Below are 20,884 nucleotides of genomic sequence, written 5' to 3' on the forward strand. Positions count from 1 at the left end.
AGTCTCCCAGTCCTCTGGGTCCTGCTGCGCTATTTATATTTTACAATATACCTACTCAAAATACACAATAAAGAAAAGGTAGTTAAGTTATAATTTAATCCAAAGATAACACTTAAATTTTTTCTTTTTACTTGGACCACATGAAGATGTATTATAAGATGGTTTAGTTTTAGAAGTAAAAGTTGTTAATATTATGCTATTTCAATGTTAACACTTGTTACAATAAAGTCTGAAAAGAAATACAGAGTAACAGATGAAACAGGAACAGAGAATAATGTCAGGTACATTATTTTAGTGGCACTTCAACTTCTGAAATATTATTTACTCCAAGAACTTAAAGCATTTTCATTTAAATGTCTGGTTACATTGATTTACCTAACGGGTTCATAAGGTTGATCACATATGAAGAAGCCTCTTCTCTGGAGTTGTATAATGTCTCCTTTTTTCAAATCCTTAAGGCAGGGATCCCCCAGCATTAGTTCTTCATGCTGTAAAGATGATATTAGGCCAACATACACTGTCTTAAAATTATCAGAGCACTGGGCTTTTTCCTGGTGGTACAGTGGATAAGAACCTGCCTGCCAATGCAGCAGACACAAGAGGAATTCTTGGTCCAGAAGATTACACATGCCCTGGAGCAACTAAGTCCACGTACCACAACTACTGAGTCTAGAGCCTGGGAGCCGCAACTATTGAAGCTTGTGTGCCCCAGTGCCCGTGCTCCACAACAAGAGAAGCCACCACAATGAGAAGCCCATGTACCACGACTACAGGGTAGCCCCCACTCACACTCACTGCAACTAGAGAAAAGCCCTCCCAGCAATGAAGACCAAGGAGAGCCAAAAATAAATTAAAAAAAAAATTTTTTTTTTTTAATTCTAAAGAAAAGTTAACACAGAGGGAAATGAAATAGGGTTTCTTTTAGGAGGCTACCTTACTGTTTTTGTTGACATACTGCTTAAAGTCCTCATCTTTTCCCAGCACGGGCTTCGTGATCAAGTGCTCGTACGTGACACAGATTGCTGGGACAGGAAGTGCATGTTCCGTCTCTGCAAGCCAAGTGATCTTAGTGGTTTTCTTGTAGTCTTTGTTCTCTAAATTCAATTTTGCGTCAAGAGATACAATTTTGCCTTCTGCATTTCTAAAAATAAGATTGAAAAGTAGTTTCAGAAAACAAACCTTCACTGTCACAAGGGCATTATTTTGTTCCGTACCTGTAATAAATAAGGAATTTTCTTTGGAAAAATTTCAATCAAACACTTTCTGAGTTTCTGATAAGTACCAGACATGAACTAGTTAAGAGATGAATAAAGTATAAGCCCTACTATCAGGATAGTAGTATGTGCCAGACCCACATACATCCAATAAAGAACATGAACGTGTTTATGAATCTTAAAGTCACCTGAAGTAAGCATTAAAAAAGCCAAAATACTGTTTTCAAAACATTTAGCAATTACTCGAAATATATGTAATGATGGGACAACTGAGATTTCAGAGTCTACTAAATTAATCTTAACATACTATGTCCCACTATAATAACTGGCAAGCTAATTAAATTTAAAGTAGATTTTAGGATAAAGAATGCTATATATACATTCCCAAGGATCTCTCCCATTATGCAACTGTATACTGAGAATTATATAATAAAAGGAGGGCCCTAAATAGTAGAACTATTTTTTATATCTACATGTAGTCATTTTCAGGCTTTCCTGGCAGCTCAGATGGTAAAGAATCTGCCTGCAATTCAGGAGACCTGGGTTTGATCCCTGGGTTGGTAAGATCCCCTGGAGGAGGGCATGGCAACCCACTCCAGTATTCTTGCTTGGAGAATCCCCATGGACAGAGAAGCCTGGTGGGCTACAGTCTACAGAGCTGCAAAGAACTGGACACGACTGAGTGACTAAGCACAGTAGTCATTTCCAACATCACAAGCAAAAGATACCCTAACATTCTAATATTCTATAAACATACTGAAACATACATGGGGGAAAAAATTTAATGTGTCCAGAATTTGCAGCATCTATGCATGGGGAGATTTAATAGCCAGCATCATGAATTGGTCTGAATTAGGTAATTTTCAATAAATCAATAAACATCACAGACTTCTCTCCCATATTTATTTGAAAACAAACCAAAAGTTCTTACTTGTGTATTTTAGTAATGTTGATGTTGCCCCAGTTTATAAATGTAACCATCTCACCCTCTGACAATGTCTCTGCATCAGCACCTTCGATGAAAACTTTAGAACTATACCACACGGGCTTCAAGCCAACATCAGGATTCTGATTGATAAAAAAAAAAGAGAGAGTGTGTTGGTTGAAACATTTAACTATTGAACTCAGTATGCAAATTTATATGTATTCATTTTATTCCTTCACACAAAGAGAAGTCCTCTATATCAATCTGATTCCCAGTTAATTGACCCTGGGGCAGATGCCTGCACAATAATGTAATCGAGTCAGATGAGGGGGTCTGCCCCAAGATTACTTCCAGCCTAAAACACTCATTCTTTGTTTTTAGGGCTGAAGCTGTACTTTTCTGTGTCCCTCCAACCAGAATCTGCTCGGCTAGACTCAAAATCTCACTGCTTTTGCAGCAAAGGGGAAAATAAAGTCATTTCTCATCAGTGGCTATCGAACATCCTAGGAAGAGATATCATCCTAGCAGGAAACAACAGATGTTTCAGGTTTTAGAGACAAATTTTAAGGGCAGCAGTATACGTGTAAGAAAGATAAACTTTCTGCCATCTCAGTATGTATTATATGAAGAAAAGAGACATGCGGAATAAGAAGAATGCTACATTGGTTAAATTTTAGATTCTTGCTTGAACAAAATCAAAAGAGAAAAGTATAAGAAGATCCTTCGAATAAATCTTAAATAACCAGTATTTAATAACTGTTCATTGAATGAACCAATGCCTTGAGGAAAATAAGTATGCTGCAACAACTTATGCTATGCTGGGCTCAGAACAGAATACTGACAGGCTAAATATAGAGCATTTTGTGAGGAAAATGATAATGAAAATTCCACAGGTCAAACTGGGTGGTACCGTCATCAGTGCTTCCTAATCAATTACTTAACTATTACCTATTCTTTATTATTACATATTCTTTAACTATTAACTAAGCTATCTGACTATAACTATCATTTTAACAAACAAGCACCCTTAAAAGCTTTATTATCACTATTTCGATTTTAACACATTAAGTTAGCTTCACATTTAAGCTAACTGTAGTGGGTGATATCACGTATCAGGAACCACCATTCACCTGGTTGAACCAATCAGATAAAAAACAGGCAAAGGTAAAGCCAAATCAATCAATCACACAGAGAGACAGACATTCCCCAAATATCATTAGGTGTATCATTAAACAAAGTCTTCAAAATTAAAAGAAGCTAATGTCATACGGAGAAAGGCAATCATAAAGCTACAACTCAGGACATTTATAGCTCTTCATGAAGCATATTCCCTGGAGAAGGAAATGGCAACCCACTCCAGTATTCTCGCCTGGGAAATCCCATGGACAGAGGAGCCTGGCGGGCCACAGTCCATGAGATCCCAAAGAACTGGACACAACTGAGCAACTAAACAGCAACAATGAAGCATATTATCAGTATGTGAGTTAGTCTATGAGCATAACATAGTTATGAGAGGATTAGTATACAACTGAGTTAGTCTACGGATATAAGCTTCATTATATAACAAGGATATTTATAGACAACTCACAAAACTGGAACAAAAGTATCTATTTTTGCTTCAATATTATCAACCTAGCAGTCATGACCACGTGAGACAACAACCAGGGCTTAACTAAGAGAAACTGTCTGCTACTTGTATTTAGATTTATAGTCACAATTTAGACAAATAGGTATCATTTTCACTTCACTGATATTTTCAAAATCAGAGCCAATGTCTGTGTGATAGACTGCAGACACAGCTCTGATTCAATACTATTAGGTCAAATGTTTTGGCTTAAAGGCAAAGGCAACAGTGAGCAACCCAGTTAATAAAAAATGTATCTCAGCTTTCACACAGAGATAAGAGCAGGGATTATGTAAAATCTCCAGGAAGAAATAAATTCTTATTATATGCTAATGTGCTATTTCTACAAAATAAAAAATAGGTACCAACTGAGTGTAACAGTTCTGCGTGATGTGCTGCTGCTGCTGCTAAGTCGCTTCAGTGGACAGTATTAATACTACTACTAGAATAAACTTCCTCAGTAAGAAATCCACAAAATTATTTACTTTTCACTTAGTGTCAAATTCTTAAATAGCCCATACAGTCCAACATCAAGAAAACAAAAACGCCAATTTAAAAATGGACAGAAGCAGCAAACAGATGTCATACCAAAGAGAAAATGCAAATGGCCAACAGGTATATGAAAAGATGCTCAATATCACTAATCATCAGGGGAATACAAATTAAAACCGCAATGAGGTATCACCTTACACCTTTGAGAATGCCCATCATCAAAAAAGAACACAAATAGCAAATGTTGGCGAGTATGTGGAAAAAAGAGAACCCCTGCACACTGCTGATGGGAATGTAAGTTGGTACGGCCACTGTGGAAAACAGTATGGAGGGTTCTCAAAAAACTAAACATAGAACTACCATATGACGCAGCAATTCCACTCCTGGGTATAGCCAAAAAAACCCAAAACACAAACTCAAAAAGATACATGAACTCCAATGTGCACAGCAGCATTACTTACAATTGCAGAGATATGGAAGCAACCTAAATGCCCATTAACAGACGAATGGATAAGAAAATGTGGTGTGTACATGTACACGCACACACATACAGAAATACTATACGGTCATAAAAAAAAGATTTTGTCATCTGCAGCAACACGGATGGACATGAGGGGCATGACGCTAAGCAAAGTAAGTCAGATAAAAACAAAGTAAAATAAAGTGATATACTGTGCGATATCACTTCTACGGGGAATCTAAAAAACAAAACAAACTAGAATATAACAACAACAACAACAAAAGCAGACTCACAGACATGGACAGCAAACCAGTGGTTACCAGTGGAGAACAGGTCGGGGACAGGACAATCCAGGGGTGAGAGAGTGAAAGATACAAACTAACAGGTGTAGGAGAAGCTCAAGGATGTACAACATGGGGAATACAGCCACTTGGTAGTAACTGTAAACAAAAAAGCGTTCGTCACTCAGTCGTGTCTGACTCTTTGCGACCCTATGACTATAGCCCACCAGGCTCCTCTGTCCATGGGGATTCTCCAGGCAAGAATACTGGAGTGGGTAGCCATTCCCTTCTCCAGGGGATCATCCCAACCCAAAGATCAAACTCAGGTCTCCTGCACTGCAGGCAGATTTTTTTTTACCATCTGAGACACCAGGGAAGCCCATAAACAGAAAGCAATCTTTAAAAATTGTATAAAAAATTTTTAAAAACTTAAAAATTAGTGTGACATCCTGACAAATGATGCTGGATAGAAATTATCCCCAAGTCATGCTACTGCCACCTCAGCACATTTTCCCTATGATTATCCTGCTCCTTTTTTAACAGACAGGACATCACTGGTAAGACTGCAGGGAGACCTTCGGGTGTTTGGCGACTTCCTTCATCTCCTCCTGGGCCTCGGGGACGTTCACTGGGACCACCTCTTTCTTCAGTAATGCAACGTATCGTGGAGCCACTGGGTCAATAACCTGCAACAAAGGCATCCTTGTGTGAAAACAAGTCACACTTTTTTTAAAACTTCATCAATAAAATAAATAATAGCACAGAACTACTAACTGGTATTCTTTGTTACTGCATTTACTAATTTTTGGTTTGCCTGCTAACTGTTATCTAATGTTTAAGCTGTCAAGTAGGGAAAAAAAAAATAATCATAAGCAAAGACTACCTGAAGGATTTAGAGTTCCTCTCCAAGAAAAGCTACGGACAAGTGAAAAGAAACCAATAGATAAAGCATAATATGAGAAGAGATATTTAGAAAATAATTTTTTACCTCTGGTATTTGAAAGCAAAATTATTCTGTGGGGTGATATAGCAATCCTATAGGTAAATGTGATACTCCATTTTGTACTGTTAGAGAAGACTGTTGTGAAGGAATAGAGATATTTTCTATAAGCAGTGTTAGGCGACATCCCACCACCAGAAGCAAATAGCATTAGGTCACTATAATAAGGCAATTATATAGATTAAAAGTAAATGTGGTATTTCTCCTGGTCTGCATGCTATATATATACACACACACACATATATAGGGACCACTGTGTTTCCAGTACCTAGCAAGGGCCTGGAACATACATGAAATGGATACGTATTTACAGGTGAAATCAATGAATGGTGGTAAGCATTACATTCTAACTTCCTCTACCACCAAAACAGAAGCAGCATCCCTTTCTGGATGTGACGTATTTTTCTCACTTCTCTATTCAATTTAAAATTATCCATGATGACCAATCACAACAGCAGTATTTAGATAAAGCATTTGCAAGAAAAATGTAGACAGAAGCACATGACAAGTCAAACAGATAAGTAAAGTAATAAAAGTCACTTTTTTCCCATTAGAAGGATGCAGGAAATAGTGGTATGGCTAATTAAACCTGGTTCTGTTTGTTTGGGTTTATATTGGGTTTTCTGTTGTTGCTATTGTTTGGCTAGTATTGTGCTGTTGTTGATTGCTTTGAGAGCATTTTTCTGCTTCCCTGTAAAACTCTGATGTACTCAGAGAAGAAACCATGTGCAGAGGGTCAGAAAGAAAAGTTTGAAAAGCCATCCAACTTCACCTTGATTGCTACTCCTTACCTGCTTATATTAACATTTCATGCCAGTACTAAATCAGCGTCAGCCTCCTTCTAAACGTACTGTTTCATCCTGTCCTTCCCTGAGGTTTTAAAGTCATCCTTGTTGGTTAAGAGGTTCCTTCCCTCAGCGTCTACTGGGTTAGAATGATCACAGATTTAATTCGTGACTACTCAGTTTAGTTATTTACGCCAGTTAAGATTCAGTTTCTCCTTTTAAAGATGTTAAACCTAGCTGACCCAACCTGAGAAACTTACTTCAGTTCAGTTACCTCAGCTGACAAAGAGAGCAGAAGACAGCTTCTCACACTTGACTAACAACGACCACTTAGGGCACTGGCCGGCACAGCTTTTTTAAAATTTTATTTATTTAGTCACTGGCTGTGCCGGGTCTTCGTCCCTGCACGGGCTTTTTCTCTAGTTGCAGCAAGCGGGGGCTGCTCTCTAGCTGCAGTGCATGGGCTTCCCACTGTAGCAGCTTCTCTTCTTGCTGGGCACGGGCTCTGGGGCGTGCAGGCTTCAGTGGTTGATTTCAGCCTCTAGAGCAGGGCCTCAATAGCTGTGGTGCAGGAGCTTGGCTGCTCCACATGTGTGGGATCTTCCCAGACCAGGGATCAAACCCGTGTCTCCTGCATTGGCAGGCGGATTCTTTACCACTGAGCAACCAAGAAGCCTGCTGGCACAGATTTTTAGGCCACTTAACCCTGAAGGACTATGATTCTAATGATTTGAAGTCTAGAAATCTATTTTTAAACAAGCATTCCACAGGATGGTTAGGATCAGACAAGTTTGAGACGTCTTGACTAGAAGATTTTAAAGTCTTGGGAGTTCCCTGGCAGTCCAGTGGTTATGGTGGACTCTATGCTCCCAATGCAGGGCAGACAGGTTCTATCCCTGGGTGGGAGACTAAGATCCTGTATGTCACACAGCATGGCCAAAAATAAAAAAATTTTGAGTTTTTTTCAGTCTGAAATTGTACATAATTCTCAAAATCTCTGGATCAGTGGTTTCAAATTACTCCAAAGAGTCCAGAGTCTCTTCCTCTGAAGGTGAAGCTTCTGCACTAAGACCAGGGTATTAAGAAAAGGTGTGATATTAGGTATCAAGGCCTGAGTCTTCCCCTGGTCAGCTCCAAAACCCTGGCAGTCAGGCCTTCACACTTCTGGCAGCTTAAAGAAATTCTTCTGGAAAAACTGCCTAGTCCAAGAGATAAGATAGAAAGTTACTGAATGGAGGCTTTTCAACTAATTGGCCCCACCAGACTACCTTACAGAGGGGTACAGCTGACAAGCCTAGTCTTCTCTCAGGGCTTCTCTCGGTCAATGTGTTAAAGATGAGCAGATAACCAAGGCTCACCCCAGGTATCTGAGAAATGCCTTTATTATCAAAGAAAAACCAAAGTAAACAACCTGGAGGAAAGAGATGTTACATGGGAAAAAATGCCATTTGAAATATTACAACCATGAAATAGGAACAGGAAGTTATTCTGAAAATTCAGAGCACAAGAGAAATCTTGGAAATAAGAGAGCATGAATGAAAACCTCAACAGAAGCTGATAAGACAGGGCTGAGTACATCTACCAGAAAGGACAGCCAAAAGATGAGATGGAAAATAAGAGAAAAAAGAAACTAGAGAAATAGTCCAAGAGGCCCAACATGTGCTCAGGAAACATTTCAGAGAGAAGACAGACAAAACAGTAGAGGAAAAAAAAAAACAACAGAATTCAAGAAACTTTCCCAGAACTGAAGGAATGAGTTTTCAGCCTGGAAGCCACATGTTCTTCCAACGCACAGGAGTGAGAACAGACCCAGCCCAAGGCGCATCCCTGTGAAATTTCAAAGTGAAGAAGCTGCTCCTGTACACCGTCTCAACAATCCTCATCCCACGCTCCCCTTCCCAGGAGCTACAGAGGATACAGTACAGCAAAGCAAAAAGGCAAGAAAAAGAAAAGGAAGACCCATGAACCAGGTGACCCAGCTCAGAACAGACGCACAGGGAATTTCCGGGATGAGGAGGAAGAACGACCTGTGAAGATGGCGGGGCTTCAGAAGTTAGCGGTTCTCTCATCTGGATCAGATGTGTGCAGCCCTGAAGGCCCTGGCAGAGAAGTCTCCACAGTAAAAAGATACCTGAGACGTGTGAACATGCTGGTAGAAAATGTAGACAGCTTGCAGAGAGTCGAAGACAGAATGAGAAAATGAAATAAATGAGGGAAACAAAATGAAACAATTAGCCACAAGAACGGCAACAAGTTATGAGAAAAAGCTGACCACCTAAATTCTCATCTTCCATTGTGATGATGCCTAAAACAAACAAACAAACAAAAATCAAGAAGTAGCAACACACACGTCATTTAGAGATCCGGGCAATTAATACCCAAAAAAACTGTCTGAAAGAGCTGAATGTGATTTATCTAAGGAAAGAAAATGGAAGGAAAGATAGGGGAATATGGTGTTCACTTAACAGACCCTACAGAATTACTGGCCTGTAGTGAAATGTATTTCTCATATTTGAACCCAAGTGTACATGGGTTATTAATGTAACGAATACCAATGTTAACTTTGCCTGTTAATTTTGCGTGTATTTATTAGTAACTGCAGCAACAGAGAGAACCAATTAATAATTCCCTTATGTATACAAAAACTGACTAAACACAAAAGACTAAATAAAATAAATTCAAGACACATGCGAGACAAGCATCTATTTTTTGAAGCAAGGCATCAGCACAATCAAGCAGCAATACAAATTAAAAAGAAAAAAAAAGAATTTACAGAACACAATCACAGAAACCATAGTTTAAAACATGGCACTTTAATGATTTGCCTTATTATAGTGTCTAAGCATCTGCTTCCAATTAACAAGGTCAATATGCAGTATTCCTCATTTGACTTTTATTCAAGACAGTTTTTTTCTTAAAGCTAGATTCAATAATACACAGGAATTATAATTAACGAACCTTTGATATAATTCAACGAAACATGTAACTTTAAAACTATGTCCTCTAAGTACACAAGGGAACAGGTGAATGGAGTTAGCCAAGTCTTCCCTTTGCCACTAAGAAAACTAGAGGACATGTTATTTTAAACTAGGAATAATGCATTTTCAGTGGGTTTGTATAAGCAAGTCCCTTATATAAATGTGATTGTGCTTCAAAGCTGTATAACATCTCAAGTTATAACATGTAATATGCTAAAAGCTATGTGCTAAATAAGTAAGCCAAATAAAAGCATTAAGTAATACCTTCTTACAGAGAGCTCGCAGCTTGAAAGCAGAAAAATGAAATGCAAAGTGTTCAAAAAAGATTCAAGGAAAAAGCTATTACCATTCCCTAATACTCCAAGTTTGTTTGTTTTGATCATTGTTACTTGTTTGGTATAGTTTATCAGCTTAATGCACGTTACATGTTTAAAAAAGTAAAACATTCCATTTTCCTGAAAATCTGCAAAATTACAATATTCTTCACAAAGTTTTCACTACTATGAGCACACTAATGAATTCTACATGTACTCTATCATGTAGCAGTTAGACAAGAGAAAAGAGGACCAAGAGTCAAAACATGTACCTTTTTGTTAAATGCCCAAATTTTGTCCCATTCCATGTTCACAACTGAACGTGAAGAACCCTAGAAAAACAATTTAAAAAATGGCTTCAAGGGAAAGAAGTATTAACTAGAATATTTTACGTTAAGCAAGCTAGAAAATAAACCCAATCAATAATTACAAGTTTACTTCCACTGGAATATAAAACTTAAGTGTGTACAAACCAATCTGGTTACCCTGAACAGTTAAGCGTCAACAGTCATACACTTCACTGGGTAGAAACACCACAGCTGCCTCTGTCCAACCCTAGCATAGGAGTTTAGGACATTCTCAATTTTCCACTATTATTGGTGTTTATTTTTTTCAAAAGCACTCTGCTCTTGCATTGTAAGGAACAAGCAAGGAGTAGAAAGAACAACAGGAATAAAGACCAAAAGGATATTAAATCCTTTTGAAAGTCCAAACAGAGAAGCTGGAAAAGAAACCGTAACTCACCTGAGCAGCAATAAACTGTTTTAGTCCTTCAACCGTCATCCCTCTTCTCAGCACACCACGAACTGTAGGAAACCGTGGGTCATCCCTGGGAAACAGGCAAGTTTTAAGAACCCAGGAGATGTTTCCAATATGTAGGTACAGAGAGTACAAAATACCTTTCTGAATATTATAGTCAGTTTCTTAAGGATCTGAACTAACAGCTGGTTACAGTAATTAGGCAGAATACTAATTACTAGTCAATTATTACTAAGTAAAATAAATGTACTACTGCAAACAGTAAAAGTACATTTGAAAAAAGACACAGAGGCGCCATCTTCAAATACAGAAAACCCAAGCACTACAACATTCTCATTTGCTTTTCATTTAACAAACATTCAAGGTCTCTATTCTACATATGACCGTGAGACACAGATAAGAGACGGTTATTCTGGCATTCATGTCCAAATGCACTTTATAAAGTCTTCTGGGTTGTAAAATACATATATGTTGGTTACTTAATATTCGGTAGAGATTTGCAATTTTCAGTTACGTTTGCAATAACACCCTTTGTATGGGGCCCAAGGTAAACTTGCCCTTTATCAAATTCTGCTCCAGAGTAATTATCTAAAATTACACATTATTCAATACATACTTAAGATGTGTCACTATTACATGATGCTAACAAAAATATACACATTCTAGTTAATTCAGGTTAAAAAAAATATTCTTAGGCTTTTAAGTATGGTGACTCAACTGAACAGATTTCATTCAGAGATTTTCAAACTTTTTCTAGTCCCAAACATGGGCACTCCAAGTTTGCAGCATTAAAACAAAAGGGAATACCTGAGAAACTGGATAACAGAAAGAGAAGGACCAGAAACCCAACAGGCATACCCATTTCAACCCCGCCCATTCATCCTCCCCAAACCTCCAAGCAGTTTAAAATTAGTTTTACTTCCTCTCAATTCTAGATAACAGCAAACATACCATCCATCTACTAGTCCTTCATTGACAAACCACGTGAGTTTTCTTTTGGACAGCACTGTGTTGTTGAGATTCAGCCGACTGTATTCCCAAATAAATGGTTTTCTTATGCCCAACGCCTCAATAATCCAGTAGAACTGTTCATCTCTGTCATGGTATTCTGTTGTTCTGAGGGCGTGTGTAACACCTTCAATGCTGTCAACTATGGGGCAGGCAAAATCATATGTCGGATAAACACTAGAAAAAGAGTATTTTTGAAAATCAGTAAAGAATTTTACCCTTTTCATCTTAGACATTATAAGCAACAATACTAAAATATAATTCTTTACAAAATAAGAGTTTCTTAAAACAACAGGTGTTATGAGTCATAATATTCAAAGTACATCAAAATTTTTTATCAGACGTTGAGGACAATGAAGCAGTTACTCAACACTCAAACAAACAAAAAGGCTAATTTGCAATTTACAAAATAACTGGATATTGCTGCAGTGAATTCTATAATCATATTTCTGTAATAGCCAATGTATACCATGGAAGGAAAGTAATAATTTTGAGGAAATTGAGTTTTTCAGTATCTTAAATAAATTCCACACAAGTAAATCTCTAGGTTTAATACCTTCACAATTAAAAATGCATTCAAGAACAGTGTTTTTCCTTCTCTGACAAAGTAAAAGAGAAGAAAATTAGTAGGTAATTCCACTTAAGATGGAACAGTTGTAAAAACAATTTCTGTCTTAAAAAATGTACACAACACATGCATTTTCATTTGAATTTTTTAAGGTATATCACTGCATTATACCTTCTAATTTTTAAGATATAATTTAATTAAGATGCTACTACACTATGGCTTGAGATTATTTGACACTAAAAATGTACATCCAAATATACTTTTCCAAATGTACTCAGAGTATTTGTTTAGTAAAACAAGGAGTAAATATCCTGTTAAAAATGGACATATAAACACACACACACCCATATATACATGAAGTGTTTGTCTACGTACACATTTGCACCCCCAAGTTTAAAGAAAATCACATTAGGAAACCAGGTAATCATTTACAGTCATCCATCTCTTCAAGAGTTACAATTCATTATTTGTAAACAATAGGCAGGAGAAGGCAATGGCACTCCATTCCAGTACTTTTGCCTGGAAAATCCCATGGATGGAGGAGCCTGGTAGGCTGCAGTCCATGGGGTCACTAACAGTCGGGCACGACTGAGTGACTTCACTTTCACTTTTCGCTTTCATGCATTGGAGAAGGAAATGGCAACCCACTCCAGTGTTCTTGCCTGGAGAATCCCAGGGATGAGGGAGCCTGGTGGGCTGCTGTCTATGGGGTCGCACAGAGTCGGACACGATTGAAGCGACTTAGCAGCAGCAGCAGGCTTCTTCAAAGTATAAGAAAATATATTCTGTGGTTATTATATAAATTAATGGCAGGGTGAGGGGCATTTAAAGGAAAAAAAAAAAATCTGTTAATCTGAAAACCCACACAGAAAATCAACCGAAAGTAGAAAAAACACATGATATTTTTTTGTAATGTTCACATTTCTTTAAATTTTCAATTCTATCACATCTACGAATCAACTTACACCTAGCAGAATCAAAGTTTATAACAGGAAAAGAAGTATCTTCATCTAAAAATACACACCATGGTATACCTAATCAGTACATACAAAGCAACTTTCGGCAGACTCAGGAAACTTTATAGGTGGAAACCATCCTAAAAATAACCTAGTATAATCTTAATTGACAAGTGAATGACAGCCCAGGAGGCTAGGCTGCCTGCCCTACTGGCCATTTAATCCATGGAAGAACAAAGATCCAGCTCTCTTGACTACTCTGCAGCAACTCCCTACCCCGAGTTTACAGAGAGCCTCAAAGCAAAAGCACAGGAAGCTACTGAGCATAACGAAAGCAATACACCTACTTGTATTTATTCCCAGTTCTTGGGTGGGGTTGAATCTTGCAGCGATAAAGTGTCGGGTCCCTCATGCAGCCATTGTTACTACTCATGTCAATTTTTGCTCGCAAACAACAGGACTGACCAAACTGGCTTCCTTTTTTCATTTCTTCCCACATTTGCAGATTCTTCTCCACAGCTATAAAATGAGAGTTATACTACAGTTTACCTAATCAGCATTGCTAATCTGGTTGAAAACAAATTATTTTAACAGTCTTCTAATCTGACACAAAATTTTCACATTCTGATTTTATATTATAAGCACACTCCACTAGTTTAAAAGTACTTAATGGTTCCAGTATCTGATACCAAGTGAAAATGTGTTTGTTTTTTTTTAATAAAGAAGTCCCACAAAACATTTGAATATGCTCTATTTTAGAAGTCAATATATTCCACTAATATAGTACTGGTGAGGGGTAAGAGTGGACGTCTGAGGCCTGAAGGTTTCTCTTATCCAGTTTTTCCACGTTCCCATCATGGCACAACTGGCCAGGCCTCCTCAGATTGAACACTGGGTGTCTGAAGCAGAAGCATTCTGTTCCTTTGCCACCTCTTGCCCAGAGGACACACTGGTCTGACCTAGCCCAGGGGTTGGTACTGCAGCCCATGTCCATCTAAAGAACACAATCTGGGCCCAAAGCCTGAGCTAGCGGGCTCCCCAAAAGCACCTTTGGCCATTCCACTGGAAAACAGGCTACTCTTATATACAGGAAAAAAAAAGAGAGATGACAGAAAACAGAGAGTAACAGAAGTTTATCCCAGGCAGAGAAGATCTCTATATCCCTACTGACTACACCGTCTTATCTATATTAGGACTCATATGCCTCGTATGAGTAAGAAAGAACTGTTAAACAACGATTCTTCTGTGGAAACTACTGAAGATACAAGGGACACATTATCAACTCTCAAAGAATCAAGTGAGGTCTAAAGTCCAATTGCTAATCATTTTTGAAAATGTAAAGAAACTGTAAAACGGGGAGGCGGGAGAGAAAGACAGACTTCCCTAACAATTTGAATTTACTACTGTATTTCCTAAATGTGACACTCAAGATGTTCTGCAACATAATTACAGAATAAAAATAACCAGACTCAGAAGCTCAGGGATAAGTAATAACAAAGACATACTTTTTTTGTCAAGTGGTATTTCAGACACAGGGTAGCATAAGGCTTACATAGAATCTTCACACGTACAGGCTGACAGGAAGATTTGGGTATGGCTAACATTACCATCAAACATCCTAATTAGAAAGGCTAAATATTTAAATTGAGAGAATCACAAAAAGTTGCAGAAGAAATCATTCACAAGAACTGAACAGCAATGCAAAGACTACAAAAAAAAAAAAGACTACAGGTAGCGAGACGCTGAGACCACACACACTTCACATGCACTTGTGATGCTAGAAAGTAACAATGTAAAGATGGCAGAGAAAGGAAAAAGATTTCTAAGAGATGAATTAATGTATGAAACATATTCCCAAATGTGTTTCAAACCAACATCTTTCATTAGAAAAAGAAATTTTCTACTGAAGCAGAATACAAGAAGAATATCAATTAAAACACAGAACACTAAATGTGCCTTACAGTTTTTTCTATGTTTGGATTCTATCCTCTGCTCACGCTCCGCTTTCATCTGCTCAGCAGGAGTATCGTCGACATAAGCCTTCCCTTCCTGAATTAGCTTTTCTGCATATTTCATTATAGTTTCAAAATGATCCGAGGTGTAAGTAAATTGATCTGGTTTGATATGCAACATTGCAACATCCTCCAAAATAACCTGCAGTAAGAATCCAAAATAATCCCCAGTTTATCTTTTGTTATTTTCTTGTGTATTTTCAATCCTTGATACTGCATTTGGACAAATGTAGTAATACACATCAGTCTGACACAGCCTGAAAATGGTTGTGGAAGTTGTATGATATTAGACCAGAAAAGAAAAAGGAAAAAAAAAAAAGAGAGAGAGGGAGAGAGAAATTTGTTATACTAGCCTCCAAGTTTTCAGCTGAGAAAGCTGATCTCATGGTGCTTTCCATTTATTCTGGAAAAGCTGATTATTATTGGCAGTGCTGACAATTATTCGTCCTCTCTTTAAATAGAAATACAACAACAAAAAATAAATAAATAAAATAAATAAATAGAAATACAGTGCTTCTAAATAGACAATATAAGAGGCTAGGAAACCATCACATTTTCCAATACCTACTTAGTGTTTGCTTGTTTATAAAATTACATAACAAAAAGGAAATCTGACTCTAGGAACCAATTCATTTAAGAAACTGATACTTGTAAGAAAATGTAGCACTTAAATAAACTTTATAACAGTTGAAGAGAAAAAAGATAAATTGAAGATTTTTCATATGGGAACTGAGTAACTCTTGGTTTAAGTCTCAGACAAATATATATTTTTACAGAAGAGCAAAATAAGTTATGAGAACAAGATTTATTTTCACACCATGAAGGTATCAGGTCACCCTCTAATTTTAATTAACTTTACCGACAAAGGGTCATTGGTACACCTTTAATTACCTTCTCAAAATCTTCCTTTTCTTTTTCGGGATTTGTGTCATCGAATCTCATGATCAGTTTCCCTTTAAAGTTGACCTGGTAGTGCTGGTTCAGGAGAGCAGCTTTTGCATGCCCAATGTGCAAGTAACTGCAGCAGAAACAGTTATAAGGAGACTTAGTAACAGGCTTCAACGACATTCCTAAACTTCACCTTTTCGAGGAGAACTAAACAAAAACCCTTCTAGTTGGTATTCCAGTCTTATGTTAGTAGCTAACAAGAAATACTGTAATAGAAAATCTGACCCTGAGGAAGGAAAAAAAAAAAACTACAACATTTAGTAAATTACTGTAAGAAACAACTTCGTATGTAAAAAAAATCACAAAGGAGCAAGTTATTTGCAAACATTAAACCTTAAGGCTAATCTCCATTTTCCTTTTTTACTGAGGAACGAAAGGTAATTTAGTTACAGGAAAACTGCTTATGCCACCCGGCAGTATGTCTCTTTAATAAGACCTGATGCGATTGAAAACTGGACACCCGCTCTCCACACAGAAGACAGAGGCCCCTCTGAGGATGCCATCGTTGCTCTGATAATTAAATAGAAGAGCACATGAAAATTAGGAAGCCTCAGGAAAGCGATTGTACTTTTCTAGGCTTCTGTTTTCTCAGAACCCAAAACAAAAAGATTTTAACTAAATGATCTTAAAGGTTTCATCCAGTACCAACATTCCACAGATCACAATCTACGAAAACACTATTCTATTCTATGGGCAGTTGACCATTACATAGAATAAAACAAATCAGAGGCATGGCTAATAATATCACATATCAACATCCTCCTCTTCAGTGAAGTGGGCAATAGCAACATTCTATACCACTACTGTTGGAAATACACTTTTCATCAATAACAGCAGCCACAACTGCACCATTCCAAGTCACCTAATTTCATGCACACCTCTGATCTCAGTTGATGTCAAGAGAGGAGGGAAAAGTACAACCACTTGTATGCCTTTATATCATTTGTAAAATCAATCATTTTTGAAGATACTCATGCAGCATTCTAGATCAATGATTCAATGTTAAAGGGTTTATATGCACAGGTTAACACAGACAAGGACAATGCAAAGCATTCAAAACTTTCTGCATAAAATAAAGCACCAAAGTGGCAGCCCAGATAAGACCCTAGAAGAGAAAAAGGACATTAGGGAAAAACTAATGAAATACAACAAAGTATGGAGTTTAGGTTAACAATATATCAAAATTGGTTCATTAATTTTGACAAAGGTAATGAAAAATGTTAACATTAGAGAAAATTGAGTACAGGTACAAGGGAACTTTTTTTTAAACTATTTCTATAATATTTCTATAAATCTAAAACTATTCCCAAACTTAAAGTTTATTTAAAAACAAAACAAAGGAATGTGAGTTCTGAAAATGAAACAGAAATACTTTGTGCAGTTTTCACTGAAAGTGTTACACCCCATAACATGTTATGAAGAGAAAAAAAAGGCTAATAATCAGTAACTACTAACTGACAGTTAATGCGCTTTACATACAATCTTAAGAGAAGTAATGAAATCAAACTATTTACTTAAGGATAGTATTTCTGAATCTGAAATGTGTGCAATTCTAACCCGCAAAAAAGCAAACAGGACTATGAAATATTCATAAGACCACTATCTCGCTCAACAGACAACCTGAGAGGTAAAGAAAATAAGCTCCACGCTGCATTTAGTGAGTACTGATGCTATATTGGTCTCTTCCCACACAGGCATATAATTTTAGTCATATGGACTAGAGTCAGACAGCGTAGGTTTGGATTTAGCAAGCTGCTAAAATGCTGTGTGAATCAGTTTCTTAAACCATTTGTAAAACTGGAGATAACAACAGTGCCTTCCTCACAGGGCTGATACGATTAAATAAGTTACTACATGTAAAGTGTTTGCTAAGTATCTGCACATAACAGGTGCTATCTATCTGTGTGTTAGTTAGGAATACAAATAAAAGGCAAAATTCAAGCCTTCTGGCCTTTCGTGAACGACACAGGAAAAAAAAAAGATTAAAAAACTAATTAAAGACAGTTTGTTTTGCAGTGTAAGGGGATATAAATCAAGATTTTGAATGTTTCTAAACCTGAACACTGACTTATATTCCAAACCCCCAAAGTGTATTCAGCTGATGTAATTCAGAATAAATGTATTTTATACAGTAAATAATAAAATGCAGAGCTCATGACTCTTAAGAAGTGACAGAAAATATTAAAAAATTCAAAAGGTACAAATGTTCAAATAGCATAACTATGGCTAAAAAACTTAACTTTTATCAAACCACTCAAGTCACCACCCAATAGACAACCATGAACCCTCACACCAAGAACACAAGGGCAGGATATTGGATGGTAGGGACCCAGGACGTCTGAGGGAATTAAACAATGTAAAATAAGGACTATTTATGACTGACTCCACTGGTCAGTCATTTAATGATCCAGTCTGTGTATTTTCCAGAACCATTATTTGCCTTTCATCTCCTTCTGACTTATCCTTTATTCACCACCTAAATCAGCAAAGGGAAACTGTGGAATTGTAAAACTGGTTTTGCTATTAATGACACGTATGAAATAGTTTGGGAAGAACTACGGTAAGAACAAATAAAATAGAACTGTTTCGTTATTTGCCACTTCCTTTGGTCTACACACTGCGTTTAGCACAGATGGGTAAGAACTAGGTTATAGCATGCAAAATCTCAAATTAAACAAAATGTGGGGGGGAAAAAACCCATCTGATATATAAAATATGGCACAATATTTTCTCAGTGGCTAAGTTTCTGAGGCTAACTGCTTTGACTGTGTGTGTGTGCTTAGTCACTCAGTTGTGTCTGACTGTTTGCAACCCTTTGGACTGTAGCCTACCAGGCTCCTCCGTCCATAGGGTTTTCCAGGCAAGAATACTGGAGTGGGTTGTCATTTCCTTCTCCAGGGGATCTTCCTGATCCAGGAATTGAACCTGAGTTTCCTGTTTCTCCTGCACGGCAGGCAGATTCTTCACCAGCTGAGTCACTGGATATTCCCAAGTGCTTTAATAAAAGGCATTTTATTATATTAGCATCACTGGCAATGTTCTTTCTCAAAGCTTGTCCAGCATGGTTCACAGAGGCTGACACACGTGTGAAGGCAGACATCCTTCAGCCTTAGGGGGTGCTGGGCAAGGACCCAGGCAGACCCACACCAGTGGCTCCAGCCACAACAGCCTTTGCCCTAACTAGCTAGTCATATATTATTATTTTCCATGACTGCCAAGAGTGAAAATGGTTTTGCCTACTAATAGTAGAAAGAAACGAGTAAGACTGGGCTTTTCAGGATTCCACCTGCTTTATTTGGGAAAAAAATAAGTTAAATCTACCGTAACTTCTGATAACTGAAAGGAATGCTGAGAGTACAAATACAAACCCTTATTAAAGGACACCCCCCAAAATCTCAAAATGTAAATAAAACTTCCCTATTAATGGATATTTTTCTACTTACAATTAAAATTCTGCCTGGAATGAAATTAAAATGCTATCTCTCCTACCGATTTAATAAGCTAAAACTACAAATTTTTAGAAATTAAGTATCAATAATTTAACAACCATTAAGATATTTAGAATTTTAACTCCCGAAATTAAAAATCTTACTAGTTTTCTTCTATATATTAACCTATTGATTTATAAAATATTTGGTAATTGTCTTAAAGCTTTTCTACTAAATGAATCCAATTGTAAGTTATATTTGCTTACCCACTAGCCTCTGGAGGAAATCTGACTGTAACCTTCCCCATCTCAGCACCTGGAAGCTCAACAAATTTCCCAACATCTTGCTTTTTCTCAGGGACCTGAAAAGCAAAACAACAAAAACAGTTACATGGTTAAATGTTTAAGAATAAATTCACTGAATATCAGTACCCACTATGCACCAAGTATGGTTATGAGGAAAAATCGACTAGATTATTGTCCCCGCACTTGAAGACTCAAAATCAGCTGAAGTCAACCAACAGCATTTAAAGTCATCAGGAAAATGCTTAAAAGGAAGAACGAACCAAGGTGGACCTCAAAAACATAAGTGGAAGCGTATCAGATGGAGAGAGTACAAGGGAAGTCATGCTAAGGGAAGGAGTAACAGAACAGGTAAGACTCAAAGGCAGGGAGAGCTGTACAATGTTAGGAACGCATGTCGGTGGGTAGGCAAGACACTAGAGAGTCGACTAAGTCCAAACCTGAAGGTCCTTATAATGCTGACTTTTATGTTTCAGGCAATGGGGAATCCTCAGAGGTACAGAACTACTTATCTGTATTTTCTAAGACAATACCTGGGACAGTGCAAAGGCTCAACCAGAAAAAAAGAGACTAAAGAAAAAAGTTCAGTGATGAGCCTACGGTCTTAAAACACGCAGAGGGTAATGAGGTGTCAATAAAAATCGACAGCAGTGGAGACAGAAAAATCAATCTCTAGATACAAGAAGTAATAACAGAGCTTGTTGACTAATTAGAGGTGGACAGTGGTAAAAGCACAATGAGGATTTTTAGCAGAACAACTGAGATGACTCTAGTGTCTTTATACAAGCAAGCAGTAGTTTTCAAATTTTACAGCATCAGAAAACCTTGAA

At 37.4% G+C, this 20,884-nt stretch overlaps 1 protein-coding gene across 2 annotated transcripts in view; it reads right to left on the reverse strand.

The window, feature by feature from the left end:
- EPRS1 (glutamyl-prolyl-tRNA synthetase 1) overlaps positions 1–20,884 on the reverse strand; it is a 64,571-nt gene that overhangs the window by 33,296 nt on the left and 10,391 nt on the right. Inside the window, exons 6-17 of one of the 2 annotated variants that reach the window (XM_068985659.1) lie at positions 20,019–20,113; positions 16,268–16,394; positions 15,326–15,518; positions 13,712–13,883; positions 11,784–12,017; positions 10,818–10,902; positions 10,346–10,405; positions 10,024–10,044; positions 5,572–5,682; positions 2,146–2,282; positions 934–1,141; positions 376–488 (exon numbers count right to left, since the gene is read on the reverse strand). In XM_068985659.1, coding sequence (XP_068841760.1) covers positions 376–488; positions 934–1,141; positions 2,146–2,282; positions 5,572–5,682; positions 10,024–10,044; positions 10,346–10,405; positions 10,818–10,902; positions 11,784–12,017; positions 13,712–13,883; positions 15,326–15,518; positions 16,268–16,394; positions 20,019–20,113 — 1,556 coding nt within the window. The remainder of the gene's footprint in view (positions 1–375; positions 489–933; positions 1,142–2,145; positions 2,283–5,571; positions 5,683–10,023; positions 10,045–10,345; positions 10,406–10,817; positions 10,903–11,783; positions 12,018–13,711; positions 13,884–15,325; positions 15,519–16,267; positions 16,395–20,018; positions 20,114–20,884) is intronic. The other variant, XM_068985660.1, reaches the window with a different exon arrangement.

Source organism: Capricornis sumatraensis, chromosome 14 (assembly GCF_032405125.1).
Source record: "Capricornis sumatraensis isolate serow.1 chromosome 14, serow.2, whole genome shotgun sequence".
Taxonomy (NCBI): Eukaryota; Metazoa; Chordata; class Mammalia; order Artiodactyla; family Bovidae; genus Capricornis; species Capricornis sumatraensis.